General features: G+C 45.3%; 1 protein-coding gene across 1 annotated transcript in view; it reads left to right on the top strand.

Moving 5' to 3' along the window:
* MCF2L2 (MCF.2 cell line derived transforming sequence-like 2) overlaps positions 1 to 15,608 on the top strand; it is a 410,388-nt gene that overhangs the window by 122,344 nt on the left and 272,436 nt on the right. Inside the window, exons 9-10 of the mRNA XM_030216237.1 lie at positions 7,784 to 7,898; positions 15,390 to 15,509. Of these exons, the coding sequence (XP_030072097.1) occupies positions 7,784 to 7,898; positions 15,390 to 15,509 (235 nt within the window). The remainder of the gene's footprint in view (positions 1 to 7,783; positions 7,899 to 15,389; positions 15,510 to 15,608) is intronic.

Raw genomic sequence — 15,608 nt, 5'->3', positions numbered from 1 at the left:
CTCCAGCCACCCATATCCAGCGACTCCCTTCTCTCCCCTACCCCCTTCCTCCTCCAGCCACCCATATCCACTGACTCCCTTCTCTCCCCTGCCCCCCTCCAGCCACCCATGTCCAGCGACTCCCTTCTCTCCCCTGCCACCCCCTCCTGAGTTGTTCAGCGAATTCTTCGGGGCAGGCAGTCTTGCCTGCCCGCGCCGACTCTCCCCCGCTGCCGGATCGCTCTTCAAAATGGCCGCCGAGACTTACAAGGGCAGCCTCCAAGACTTCAGCAGAAGTCTCGCGAGTCCGCCTCTGGAAGTCTCGGCGGCCATTTTTAAAGAGCGAACCGGCAGCGGGGGAGAGTCAGCGCCGGCAGCGGGCAGGCAAGACTGCCTGCCCTGAAGAATTTGATGGACAAGGCAGGATGACTATTATACAGTGAGGGACCAGATCTGGAGGGAGGGAGGAGGGAGAGCCGGCTTGCACTTAATAACAACCGGCTCGCAAGTCGGAAGAAAATTTAACAACCGGCTCTTGCGAGCCAGTGCGAGCCGGCTCCAGCACACCACTGAGTGTATCTAGACTTTCAGAAAAGCTTTTGACAAAGTTCCTCATGATAGACTCCTGAGGAAATTAAAGAGTCATGGGATAGAAAGCAATGTTCTGCTTTGGAGTAGGAATTGGTTATTGGACAGCAAACAGAGGGTAGGGTTAAATGGCCATTTTTTCTCAATGCAGGAGGGTAAATAAGTGGAGTGCACAGGGATCTGTACTGAGACCAGACCTATTTAACATATTTATAAATGATCTGGAAAATGGAATAACAAGTGAGGTGTTTAAATTCAAAGATGACACAAAACTATTCAAAGTTGTTACAACACATTATTATTTTATTATTTCTGCATTTATACCCCACATTTTCCCGCCTAAAGGTAGGTTCAATGTGGCTAAGAGTACAATAGGTTATAGGTGCTAATATTCTATGAGGATTACATTTATCTTAAAGTAAGCTGGTTGCAATGTGATTTACAGTTATTAGAGTGAACATTTTACGTGACTTAGAGCCGTCTAGATTGACGCGGGCTTGGTTCAGTTCTGTCCATTTTCATGATGATGGAGAGTATATCAGTGATCTGCTTGTCTACATTGGGTTGTCTGAGAGGAATTATCTGAATAGGTGGGCTTTCAGGTGTTTTCGAAAGGATAGCTATTGTCCATGAATTTTATGTTTTTTGGTAGAGTGTTCCAGAGTTTGGTGCATATATAGCCTTACAAAACCACCTTACAAAAATACCTCACCAATCCACCCGGTTATTAAAGTCCAACTTCCATCCTGCCTAACACCTTCCTTCCCTCTTCCCTTACTTAACCTTCGTACATTACTAACTGTATCTGATATCATGGAATGATTATGTCATAACCAAACTCTGTAAGCCACATTGAGCCTGCAAATAGGTGGGAAAATGTGGGATATAAATGCAATAAATAATAATAATAATATATAAGAGAAGCATATGAAACATCGCCGTTCGGCAAACAGAGGAGTTTAACTATAATGGGGTCTGCCTTGAAACAGCGTTATGCGAAACGTGCCTTGTCGGACGTTTTGCCCCTGAGCCGACAAAGCTGACAAAAGCAAAGTTTTTGCATTTAATTATTAGTACATAAGTACATAAGTACATAAGTAGTGCCATACTGGGAAAGACCAAAGGTCCATCTAGCCCAGCATCCTGTCACCGACAGTGGCCAATCCAGGTCAAGGGCACCTGGCACGCTCCCCAAACGTAAAAACATTCCAGACAAGTTATACCTAAAAATGCGGAATTTTTCCAAGTCCATTTAATAGCGGTCTATGGACTTGTCCTTTAGGAATCTATCTAACCCCTTTTTAAACTCCGTCAAGCTAACCGCCCGTACCACGTTCTCCGGCAACGAATTCCAGAGTCTAATTACACGTTGGGTGAAGAAAAATTTTCTCCGATTCGTTTTAAATTTACCACACTGTAGCTTCAACTCATGCCCTCTAGTCCTAGTATTTTTGGATAGCGTGAACAGTCGCTTCACATCCACCCGATCCATTCCACTCATTATTTTATACACTTCTATCATATCTCCCCTCAGCCGTCTCTTCTCCAAGCTGAAAAGCCCTAGCCTTCTCAGCCTCTCTTCATAGGAAAGTCGTCCCATCCCCACTATCATTTTCGTCGCCCTTCGCTGTACCTTTTCCAATTCTACTATATCTTTTTTGAGATACGGAGACCAGTACTGAACACAATACTCCAGGTGCGGTCGCACCATGGAGCGATACAACGGCATTATAACATCCGCACACCTGGACTCCATACCCTTCCTAATAACACCCAACATTCTATTCGCTTTCCTAGCCGCAGCAGCACACTGAGCAGAAGGTTTCAGCGTATCATCGACGACGACACCCAGATCCCTTTCTTGATCCGTAACTCCTAACGCGGAACCTTGCAAGACGTAGCTATAATTCGGGTTCCTCTTACCCACATGCATCACTTTGCACTTGTCAACATTGAACTTCATCTGCCACTTGCACGCCCATTCTCCCAGTCTCGCAAGGTCCTCCTGTAATCGTTCACATTCCTCCTGCGACTTGACGACCCTGAATAATTTTGTGTCATCGGCGAATTTAATTACCTCACTAGTTATTCCCATCTCTAGGTCATTTATAAATACATTAAAAAGCAACGGACCCAGCACAGACCCCTGCGGGACCCCACTAACTACCCTCCTCCACTGAGAATACTGGCCACGCAATCCTACTCTCTGCTTCCTATCTTTCAACCAGTTCTTAATCCTTAAGGATTTAAAAGATAATTGTAAATAAGCAATTCTTATAAAAATTGCAAAGAGACTGATGAAGAACTGAGTGCATGATTCTTGAAGCTGTAAAAAAAAAAAAAAAAACCTCTTCCTCAGCTCCGAGTTGCACTACTGAGGTCTGTTGAAAGAAATTGCTATCTTCCGTAAAGCACAGACATTTTCACCGACTGAGACTCAACCGGCAGCCATTTTAGCAGACCACACATCTTATACGGACAGCAGATTCTCCACTTCTGCCACTACCACCAGACATCTAGCCTGATTGCATGCTTCTAGATTAGTTGACATCCGTTGGCAGGTGTACTTTCTACTGGAGACTCATTATTTGGGGAGAAAGTGGGATAATGGACACCATCAATGTTCCACTCTTCAGCACCTCTCTCTGTTGTTCCATCACCAGCGAGTTCATCCTAGTTTTATTTATTAACTTTTCATATCAGTATCCTTGAGGCATTCCAACTCAACCCAGTACCATTGAGGTTTTTATTACCACAGGAGAACTTTCTATCTTCATCAATGACAAAGGCAATCTTAGCCAGTATCTCCACACAACCTATAACCTGACCTTCCTGAGGGGTGCTAGGGTCAATTATTTTTTTCCAGTCTGGAAACAGGTTACAACAGACTGTAGGGTCCTCAGCATATTAAAAACTTGCGATCTGTGGATCAGCCCCTACCCAGGGCTCACCTACCCCACATTCACACCTGACTGCTAGAGAAGGAAGTCAATTTTTTCCTTCCGTCACCATAGAACAGGTCTCAACAGAGGAAGAAAATCAAGGCTTCCACTCCAGGCACCTATATTCTTTCATAGAATAGGCTCCTACCAAGCTCCCCCTGGACCCCTAATATAGGTGCACAGTTATAGAATTATCTCCTTCTTGTCTTTGTCCCTCTGCCCCAGATACGACAGTTTTCATTCAAACAGACAATCAACTTGCCATGTTTTATGTCAACACACAAGAGAGCACAGGATATCACCATCTCTGCCAAGAAGCAGCATGGATTTCGGATTTTGTCATTGCCAATACAAGCGGCTATGTCTGGTTTTCGAGCAGCAGTTAAAATATTTCAAATCAGCGTCAGTTATTCCAAACGTTTTTAACCCACTTAAACCAATAACTCAAAGTGGCTTACAAGGAAAGCATAAAATAGATTAAAAAAAACAAAAAACAGACGGCAGATGAGTCACTTGGCTGGTGTCCAAAAGATGGTCCTGAAAATGACCTTGGGGGCAGGCCCGGAGGAACTGGGACTTAGGATGGCCCTGAAAAGGACGCTTGGGGGCAGGCTCAACAGAACCAGGACCTGGGATGGCAGAAGACTGGACCACAAGGACTGGAGAGTGGAACACCGAGGCTGGAAACTGGAGCACTGGACTGGGCTGAAGACAGGAACACTGGGCTATGCTGGATGTAGGAACACTGAAGCAGGGAGCCCAAGGCAACACTGGAAATGGAAGACCGAGGTAAGGCTGGAACTGGCAAAGCAGGGCTGAAGCTGGAAGACCAAGGCAGCGCTAGAACTGGAAGACCAAGGCAACGCAAAGCAAAGCAGGAAGTAGCAGTGCAAGCTGGAAGCCGTTGTGAAGGCACAGGCAGGAGGTTTCAGGGAGTGCAGGCCTAAGTCCCCCACTTCAGCACGCATGTGCGCCAAGTAGAGCCAACCCTTGCAGGTGTCATGATGTGGCAGAAAGTGGACTGGCCAGGAAAAGCTTGGAACTGGCAGGGACGAATGTGCATGCAACCCCCTGCGAGGGAGGGAGAAGCAAGCACCCCTAGGACAGCCTGGGTGAGTCGAGGATGGGGAGCACCGTCATATCTGTGACACTGCCACTTTTTGAAAGGGCTCCTTAATAAACCACCACATATTTGGTTGTTTCCTAAACTTCATATAATCCTGCTCTCTTGTAAGTCTATAGGTACAGCAATCCAGTATTCTGGAACAATTCCTCTAGATAATTTTTTTGTGAGTAGTAAGCAATCTAGTATCCAAAGCCAAGGGAAGTTGTAACTTACTAAGATAAATACTCCGGGAAGATTGAACCATAGTACAAAGTTGCAAATAATTGGTTAAATGGCTTATGGTTTATTACGCTTAATACACCACCTTCCCAAAACAGAACAAGGCAGTTTACTAACTATTTTAAAAGAGAAAATATACTTTTAAAAAGAGAAATGTAAAAGATGATATTCTATCCTATCCTTTAAAGGAAGTCAATGCTTTTTTGGAATGTCGAAGATAAAGATTATTTTAATAGTCCAAGAAAGATAAGACAATGGCTTAGACTACCTTTTGTAAACCCTCAGGTAAAAGCAATTACTTACCTGATGAAGGTATGTAAATATCAGAAAACATTTTTTACCACCTGTCCAACTTGATGTTCCAGAGCAGAGACTTAACACTGCTCAATTTCCAATGCTGTAAGGGCTGAATGGTATTAATACGCAAACAAACCACATGCAAACAAACCTTTTCAAAGACTATTATAATATTCTTTATCTTGGACATTCCAGAAAAGCTTTGGTTGGACTACAGTTGTTACAAAATAGAAACAGAGAAAAATGTAGGCAGATAAAGACCATATGGATCATCCAGTCTGGCCATCCACTCCATCTACTTTCCCTATCACTCCCTTAGAGATCCTACATACTTGTTCCAAGCCCTCTTTAATTCAGATACTGTATACGTCTTCACAGCTTCCACCGGGAGGCCATTCCATGAATTCATCGCCCTTTCCATGAAGAACTATTTCCTCAGGTTACTTCTGAGTCTATCCCTTTTCACCTTCATCCTATAACCCCTCATTCCAGAGCTTCCTTTCAACTGAGAGACTCACCTCCTGTACTTTTATGCCGCTGAGATATTTAAATGTCTTTATCATATCTCCCCTCTCCTGCCTTTCTTCCAAAGTATACATATTGAGATTTTTAAGTCTGTCCCCATACGCTTTCTGACGAAGACCACTGACCGTTTTAGTAGCCGCCCTCTGGACCGACGCCATCCTGTATCATTTTGAAGGTGCGGTCTCCAGAATTGTACACGATATTCTAAGTGAGGTCTCACCAGAGTCTTATACAGGGGCATCATGGCCTCATTTTTCTTACTGTCCATCCCTCTCCCTATTCACCCAAACATCCTTCTACCTTTCGCCGCCGTTTTTCTACCTGTTTGGCCACCTTAAGATCGTCACATACGATCACACCCAAGTCCCGCTCCTCTTCCACGCACAAAAGTTCTTCACCCCCTAAACTGCACTGTTCCCTTGGGGTTTTTGCAGCCCAAATGCATGACCCTGCATTTTTTAAAATTAAATTTTAGCTGCCAAAATCCAGACCATTCCTCTAGCTTCACTAAGTCCTTCCTCATATTATTCGCACCATCAGGGGTGTCTACCTATTGCAGATTTTGGTATCATCCACAAAGGGGGCAAACCTTAGCAGAGAGCCCTTCAACAATATCACTTACAAAAATATGAAAAAGAACCGACCCAAGAATTGAACCTTGTGGCACAACACTGGGAACATCCTTTTCCTGATAATGAGCTCCATTCACCACTACCCTATGTCGCCTTCCACTCAACCAGTTCCTAACCCAGTCAGTCACTTTAGGGCCCATACCGAGGGCACTCTGTTTATTTATTAGTCATGGTAATAAATAGAAATTAGACTAACTTAATACATCTTTTGATTAGCTTTTGAAGGTCAACCTTCTTCTTCAGATTGGAAATAAGCAAATGTTGACAAATATCAGAATATATAAGTGAAGCACAAAAGCATTCCAATGACAGTCTTACAGGAAGAGGGAGGGATACGTTAGGTGGGAAACAGGGAGAGCTGTGCGGATCCCTGTTAAAGGCTTTGCTAAAATCTAAATACACCACATCTAGTGCTCTCCCTTGATCTAACTCTCTAGTCACCCAGTCAAAGAAATGAATCAGATTTGTCTGACAACCTCTAGTGAAACCATGTTGCCGCAGGTCCTGTAATACCACTGCTAAGCTTGTTTTACATAAAATGAAATTTTGACAAGGCTACTAAACTTTTCAGGTGGCTTCATTGGCTTCTGAGTCCACCAGAAAGTCTAATTATGGGTACACAGTTATAGAATTACTTCCTGAATGACAGAAAAATGCCATGCTTAATTGCATAAAAGATATTTCTGTCTTTATGGGATTCACTTTATTTAAGTGTTCAATATTGCTCTTAACCACATATAAGTTCAACAGTTCACGTTGGCCCAAATATTCAATTCCGATGCCTGGCCATGGGCCGACATCGAATATCTGGGGATAAAGGCAGCAGTGGCCAAAAAAGCGATGACCACCTCCAGCCGAATATCTACCGTAAATGTTTTTCAGCCATATGTCGTAGGAAGCCTACTTGAAAGGTGAAGATGTTGTAACTGATGAATAGGAAATAATTAAGGGACCCTTTTATTAAGCTGTGGTAAAAAAAAGGCCCTGCACCAGCAGCAGGGGCTGTTTTTGCTGCGAGCTGAGGCCCTTTTTACCGCAGCGGGATAAAAGGTTGAAAAAAGACAGTGGCCATGTGGTAAGATTGCTCTTCCCTTGTGGCCATACAGGAGGGGGGGGGGGGGGGAGCCCTTACCATTGAGGTGATGGTAACCGGATAGTGTGCAGCGCTGCCTGATTACTGCCGGGGAAACCCCTGCAGAAATATTTTTTCAATATTTCCGCTAGCGCCGGAAATTTCGTACCTTGGCAGTGGAACTACCACCAGTGCCCGGTTGGGCTGGCCGTAGCTCCAGATTGGCTCACGGTAAGCCCGTCACTTAGTAAAATGTGTTAAAAAGGAACAGCAAGGCGGGAATGTTTGGAAACGTCAATCCCAGTATCGATTTTAAACTCTGCAGATAACTAATGAGGTAAATTTGATGCGTAATCTGTACATGTGGCATATTTACAGCCCATTCATTATTTTTTTTGAACAGGTTAAAGGCACAGTTGGATGAGACAGAGAAAGCCTTTGATCAGTTTTGGACCAAGCATCATCTGAAGCTTGAGCAGTGTCTGCAGCTCCGACATTTCGAACATGATTTCCGGGAGGTATTTTCTTACTAAACAGAGACCTTTCATTATCATATTTTACGTGGAGGGGCATAATCGAACGAAAACGTCTATCTCCATGGGCGTTTAGCTCCGAGAACGGGTCCGTGAAGGGGCGGACCGAACCGTATTTTCGCAAGAAATAGACGTCCATGTTTTATTCGACAATTTGTGAGCTGGGCGTTTTTGTTTTTCAGCGATAACGGAACATGAAAGCGCCCAGCTCAAAAACGAATAAATCCAAGGCATTTGTTCGTGGGAGGGGCCAGGAGTCGTAGTGCACTGGTCCCCCTCACATGCCAGGACACCAACCGGGCACCCTAGGGGGCACTTTTACAAAAACAAAAAAAAAGGTGAAAGAGCTCCCAGGTGCATAGCACCCTTCCCTTGTGTGTTGAGCCCCCCATATCCCCCTCAAAACCCACTGCCCACAAGTCTACACCATTATTATAGCCCTAAGGGGTGAAGGGGGGCACCTACATATGGGTACAGTGGGTTTGGGGGGGTTGGACGACTAATAAGCATTAAGCAGCACAATTGTAACAGGTAGGGGGGGATGGGCCTGGGTCCACCTGCCTGAAGTCCACTGCACCCCCTAACAACTGCTCCAGGGACCTGCATACTGCTGCCAGGGAGGTGGGTATGACATTTGAGGGTGAAAATAAAAAGTTGTGAAACATCATTTATTTGTGGTGGGAGGGGGTTAGTGACCACTGGGGGAGTCAGGGGAGGTCATCCCCGATTCCCTCTGGGGGTAATCTGCTCATTTAGGGCACTTTTTGGGGCCTTATTCGTGAAAAAACAGGGTCCAGGAAAAGTGCCCTAAATTCTAGCTACAAACACATACTTTTTTCCCATTATCGGCGAAAGGCGCCCATCTCTGTTCGGGTGATAACCATGCCCCAGTCCCGCCTTCACCACGCCTCCGACACGCCCCCGTCAACTTTGTACGCTTCCGCGATGGAGTGGAAAACGTCCAAGTTCGGCTTTCGATTATACTGCGTTATTCGTTTTTGTGAGATAAATGTCCATCTCCCGATTTAGGTCGGAACTTGGGCGTTTTTCTCGTTCGATTATAAGCAAGATTGTTCCCTAAGGGTAGGGTTACCATATTTTGTCCTCTTAAAAAGAGGACACGTGTCCCGCCCCTGCCCCGCCCACACCTCACCCCTTTCACATATTCGCCCCGCCCTCTGTCACATATTCCCCTGCCCCCGGGTCACCTCCCCTCCCCTTACTTACTATCTACTGCCCTGGTGATCTAGTGACCTCTTCGGGGCAGGAAAGAGCCCCCTCTTTCCTGCCCGTAGCGCTGCCTTGCATCCTGTTCCTCTTGCAATGCTGAGAGCTGACAGTCCCGGCGCCAGTTAAAATTGGCCGCTGAGAGTTGAAGTCTCGGGAGGCCGCGTCAACTCTTGGCGGCCATTTTGAATCGGCGCCAGGACCATCAGCACTCAGCATTGCAAGGGAAACAGGATGCAAGGCAGTGCTGCGGGCAGGAAAGAGGGGGCTCTTTCCTGCCCTGAAGGGGTCACTAGACCACCAGGGCAGTAGAGTAAGGGCAGGGGAGGACACCCTTAGTGGGGGTGTGACGGGGGGTGGGGTGGTGAAAGAGGTGGGGTGATATGTGACAGGGGCGGGGTGGGTGTGAGATGGGGCGGGGCGGGTTGTGGTGGGGCGTGGCATGTGTCCTCTTTTGGGGGGGGGGGGCCGCACGCGCCTGTCCGTCGTTCGTTCCATGCATCCTGTTCCGGGGCAGAGGGAGCATGGAACGAACGACGGACAGGCGCGCGCGCGGCACCCCCCCCCCCCCCAGCTGCGTGCACCCGGGGAACGCCACTGAATACCTGTATATAATATGGTACCAAAAGGCAGGCTATATAGTAGCAGTATGAGTGATCTGTGAGCAAGGTGTGTTGATGGCTGCTTTACTTGCAGGTGAGGGATAATTCATTTACGGGAAATGCAAATGACTATTTTGAAAGCAGTTTGGTTCTACGACTTTATAACTAAGAAATCAAATCTGCATGTGGAGGACAACTTAGAAAGGCAGCTTTGTTGGTTTGAAAATAATAATGCATGCACGATTACCTAAGCCTTTGAATATCTTATCAGTCTTTTGGTTCACAGTTCACCTTTCTTTCATATACCCACCAATAGTAAAATAATACCTAAGCGGTTCACAATAGTAAATAAACAGTAAACGGTGGAGGAGTGGCCTAGTGGTTAGGGTGGTGGACTTTGGTCCTGGGGAACTGAGGAACTGAGTTGGATTCCCACTTCAGGCACAGGCAGCTCCTTGTGACTCTGGGTAAGACACTTAACCCTCCATTGCCCCATGTAAGCCGCATTGAGCCTGCCATGAGTGGGAAAGTGCAGGGTACAAATGTAACAAAAATAAAATAGATACTATTGGAGATTCTACATGGAATGTTGCTACTATTGGAGATTCTACATGGAATGTTAATGTTGCTATTCCACTAGTAACATTCCACGTAGAAGCCTGCCCTTGCAGATCAGCAGGGACTGTCCTTCCCCATGTTTAAACTTGTACAGCGCTGCGTAACCCTGGCAGCGCTATAGAAATGCTAAGTAGTAGTAGTAGTAGTAGTTAGAGTGGTGGACTTTGGTCCTGGGAACTGGGTTCGATTCCCACTGCAGGCACAGGCAGCTCCTTGTGACTCTGGGCAAGTCACTTAACCCTCCATTGCCCCATGTAAGCCGCATTGAGCCTGCCATGAGTGGGAAAGCACAGGGTACAAATGTAACAAAAAAAAAAAGGAACGACACAGAGGTTGCCTGAAGACAACAACCAAACATAGTTAAATAGCATAACCAATAATATCAGGGAAAGCATGCCTTAATAAATATTATGTATGCTAACACACAATAGGGGAGAAGGGAGGGAAAAGCAGCAATGTATACAGTGGCATTATTAAACGTTTAATTAACTGGGCAAACAAGGCAAAACCTGGGTAGAATAATGGGTCTTAAGCAAAGCTCTAAACTTCTTGTTTTTTAATATATTTATAAATGATTTAGAGATGGGAGTAACTAGCGAGGTAATTAAATTTGCTGATGACACAAAGTTATTCAAAGTTGTTAAATCGCGACAGTATTGTGAAAAATTACAAGAGGACCTTAGGAGACTGGGCGGCTAAATGGCAGATGACGTTTAATGTGAGCAAGTGCAAGGTGATGCATGTGGGAAAAAAGAACCCGAATTATAGCTACGTCATGCAAGGTTCCACGTTAGGAGTTACGGACCAAGAAAGGGTTCTGGGTGTCGTCGTCGATAATACACTGAAACCTGCTCAGTGTGCTGCTGCGGCTAAGAAAGCGAATAGAATGTTGGGTATTATTAGGAAAGGTATGGAAAACAGGTGTGAGGATGTTATAATGCCGTTGTATCGCTCCATGGTGCGATCACACCTTGAGTATTGTGTTCAATTCTGGTCGCCGCATCTCAAGAAAGATATAGTAGAATTGGAAAAGGTGCAGCGAAGGGCGACTAAAATGATAGCGGGGATGGGACGACTTCCCTATGAAGAAAGATTAAGGAGGCTAGGGCTATTCAGCTTGGAGAAGAGACGGCTGAGGGGAGACATGATAGAGGTATATAAAATGAGTGGAGTGGAACAGGTGGATGTGAAGCGTCTGTTCACGCTTTCCAAAAATACTAGGACTAGGGGGCATGCGATGAAACTACAGTGTAGTAAATTTTAAAACAAATCGGAGAAAATTTTTCTTTACCCAACGTGTAATTAAACTCTGAAATTTGTTGCCGGAGAAAGTGGTGAAGGCGGTTAGCTTAGCAGAGTTTAAAAAGAGGTTGGACGGTTTCCTAAAGGACAAGTCCATAAACCGCTACTAAATGGACTTGGGGAAAAATCCACAATTCCAGGAATAACATGTATAGAATGTACGTTTGGGAAGCTTGCCAGGTACCCTTGGCCTGGATTGGCCGCTGTCGTGGACAGGATGCTGGGCTCGATGGACCCTTGGTCTTTTCCCAGTATGGCATTACTTATGTACTTATGTACTTATGTACTTGTTTGAGGAATCTAAGTGGAATTCCAGAGGGAGGAAGTTCCAGAAAGCAGGAGCAAGTACACTAAGGGCCCCTTTTTTCCAAGTTGCATCAAAAGGGGGCCGGTGCTGGCATCAACACGTGTCGAGGCCCCCCTTTACCACAGCGGGTAAAAGGGAAGTCTCGCTTTCCATTTCGGGGGGGGGGGAGTCCTTACCGCCACCCATTGAGGTGGTGTTGAGGGTCCCACGTTAACCCAACGGTAACCGGGCAGCGCTGGAAATGATGGCACGCTAGGGGTGGGAAGTACCGCCGGGCTGCTGCGGTAGCCCGGCGATGCTTCCTGTATAGCGAACGGTAAGCCCGCGTTGGGCTTACCGACGCCTAGCAAAAGGAGCCCTAAAGGAGGTTGACCGAGCAATGTGCAAACTCACTTGCAGATTTATTTATTCATTTATCAAATTTATATCCCACCTACCGAAAATATGTGAAGGGACAACACGTAAGTGCTGAGAAGCGGAGCAAAGTGCCCAGTTTGGAACATACGGTGTAGAAATACTTGACAGAAAAGAGGGATAACCAGTACGTAAGATCAGATGTGCCAAAGACAAATTTTGAAAGTTATGCGGAAGTGAATTGGGAAACCAGTGTTCATTGACCAATAAATGATCATGTGTTTTAGCCCCATGTAGCAACTTTACTGTAGGGTTTTAGGTAATTTGTAATCTTCCTAGATGGTTCTGAGGGAGGCCCTGAAAAAGTGAATTACAGTAATCCAGGTGAGATAATACTAAAAAGTGAACAAGCAATTGTAATGTCTGAGCATCAAAGAGTGTTTGAGCTGCACAAAGTTGCCGCAAAGTAAAAAAAAAAAAAAAAAAAAGATGATTTCTGAACCAGGATCAAAATATGTCTATGAAAAATTAGACGGTTATCTCTAAGGATTTTAACTGAGTCTCTTAATCAATTCTGTGTTGGTGGAGAGAGAAGTGGGGATGAAATTGCCCAGGGAAAGGTGACGGCAATAGTTTTAGAAATATTTTCAGCCCATTGTCACGTAACCAGTCAACAATAGAGTTCAATTTCAACGAGACTTCAGAACTGACATCGGAATCCCTTGAATCCAGTGGAAATAGTAGCTGAAAATCGTCAGCATAAGAACAAAATGTGATACCAAGGGATTGTATTAAAAAAAAAAAAGAGCTTAGGAAGCAATAAATACATTAAATAAAATTGGGCCAAGGACTGAGCCTTGGGGTACCCCACAGGTCAGATTATATGTTGGGGAAAATTGGCCAGACCCAGTGCGTGTTTTCTAGCAAAAAAAAAGGTGCCGGCACTCAAATGTTAGACCACCCTTCAGGGGTGGGGTGATCACTGAGGGACCCACCCCACAATAACCAGGCCCCCTGCAACCAGTCACAGAACCTATGACAAGGCAGAATTGGTGTCTTGGGCCTGAGCTCTTTCATTAAAACTTTGGGTCCATGGGTCAATTTTAGCAGACAATGGAAAAGGTGCCGGTACTCAGTACCCCCAAGTACCCCCTCAAAAAAAGCCCTGCTTTTATCACATGTAGCAGTTGATTTTGATTTCTACAGGCATGTCTCTTTTCTTTCATTTAGAGGCTTATCAACATGAGCTATTGTTAAGACAGGTTATTTTACTGTTAACTTGTAATTAGCTTGATTGTTCTATACTTGGCTCACTTTTGATAATGTGATGTCATAATGCCTCATTCCACCAATGGCTAACAGCCAACCTCATCAGTGATGTCACAATGGCCTGATCACCTACACCTGGGTCCCTTTATCCAGTGCGTTTGTTCTAGTAAATGAGGTGCCGGTACTCAAATGCTAAGGCCACCCTTCAGGGGTGGGGTGAACACTGAGGGACCCACCCAACAATAGCCAGGCCCCCTGCAACCAGTCACAGAATCTATGACAAGGCAGAATTGGTGTGTAGAGCCTGAGCTCTTTCATTAAAACTTGGGGACCATGGGTCGATTTTAGCAGACAATGAAAAAGGTGCCGGTACTCAGTACCCCCAAGTACCCCCTCAAAAAAAGCCCTGGCCAGACCAAAATACCTCAAATGTTCTATCCTGTAGATATGAAGTGAACCAAGATATCACTGTTCCTGTCCGTTAAGTGTTGAAGCAGAATAGAATGTCGCATAAAACCAAATGCAGATGATAGGTCTTAAGAAACCAAAACATAGCATGTCCCTTATATATGAAAGCATGTAGAAAATTAGTAAGGCCTAACGGTGTGCTCTTAGGTGGGCTGTAAGTGGTGTACAAAAGTCTGGCATAAGCAGCTGTTTTGAAGCTTTGGTGGGCAGCTTTTCACGTAACTGTAGATGGGGGTGAGGATTCTATATATGGCACCTAAAAAAATCCACGCAGAAATCATTTCCACCTAAGCGTACTCTAAAATAAACCTGGATATTTAATGCCTGCTGCCGGATACAGCCCGACGTTGAATATATAACACTGGCGGCAGACAGCAAATGCGCTGCCCGCTGCCGGCTGAGTATTAAGTCTCGTAGCTACCAAAATTGCATAATATGAGTTACAGCCAGTTTTGGATTCTTAGCACTGTAACTGCTGTAGACGCGAAAATGTTAGTTGAAAACAATTCACCGTATCTCCAAAAAAGATGTGCTACACTAAAGAAACATCATGTACATTTGGTTACAGTAGACCTTACTTAGAAGGGCTGAATATTTATGCTTATTTATTTGTTTTTATATTATTGAATGTACTGAATTGTTGTTTTATTGCAATCCACTCCAATAGCGTGGAGGAGTGGCCTAGTGGTTAGGGTGGTGGACTTTGGTCCTGAGGAACTGAGAAACTGAGTTCGATTCCCACTTCAGGCACAGGCAGCTCCTTGTGACTCTGGGCAAGTCACTTAACCCTCCATTGCCCCATGTAAGCTGCATTGAGCCTGCCATGAGTGGGGAAAGTGTGGGGTACAAATGTATCAAAAATAAAATAGATACTATTGGAGATTCTAAATGGAATGTTGCTACTATTGGAGATTCTACATGGAATGTTGCTATTCCACTAGCAACATTCCATGTAGAAGGCTGCGCAGGCTTCTGCAGGATGTCAGACTCACAGAAGCAGAAGCCTGCGCGGCCACATTGCTGATCTGCAAGGGCCGACTTCTAAATGGAATGTTGCTAGTGGAATAGCAACATTCCATGTAGAATCTCCAATAGTAGCAACAGTGGAGGAGTGGCCTAGTGGTTAGGGTGGTGGACTTTGGTCCTGGGGAACTGAGTTCAATTCCCACTTCAGGCACAGGCAGCTCCTTGTGACTCTGGGCAAGTCACTTAACCCTCCATTGCCCACCGCATTGAGCCTGCCATGAGTTGGAAAGCGCAGGGTACAAATGTAACAAAACAAACAATGCTTAGGCCAACAAATTAGAGCAAACATTTGCTGTTTTCTAGGTAAAGCTTGCACTTGATAACTTGATGGAAATCCAGGCCGACTTCACCGACATTGGCGATAGCGTGTCTCGCGTGGAGCAGCTTCTGAAAGAGTTGAAACAACTGGAAGAAAAAGGACAGGTTGGTCCTTTACTAAATGTACAGTTTGAAGAGGCATTTCAACCTTGTCAACTAGGCTGAATACGCTCATTGAGGGTATATAGTACCTCCTCTAAAATG

This window comes from Microcaecilia unicolor, chromosome 10, assembly GCF_901765095.1.
Source record: "Microcaecilia unicolor chromosome 10, aMicUni1.1, whole genome shotgun sequence".
Taxonomy (NCBI): domain Eukaryota; kingdom Metazoa; phylum Chordata; class Amphibia; order Gymnophiona; family Siphonopidae; genus Microcaecilia; species Microcaecilia unicolor.
Note: the sequence above shows the minus strand (reverse complement) of the source record. Positions and strands in the feature narration are given on the sequence as shown.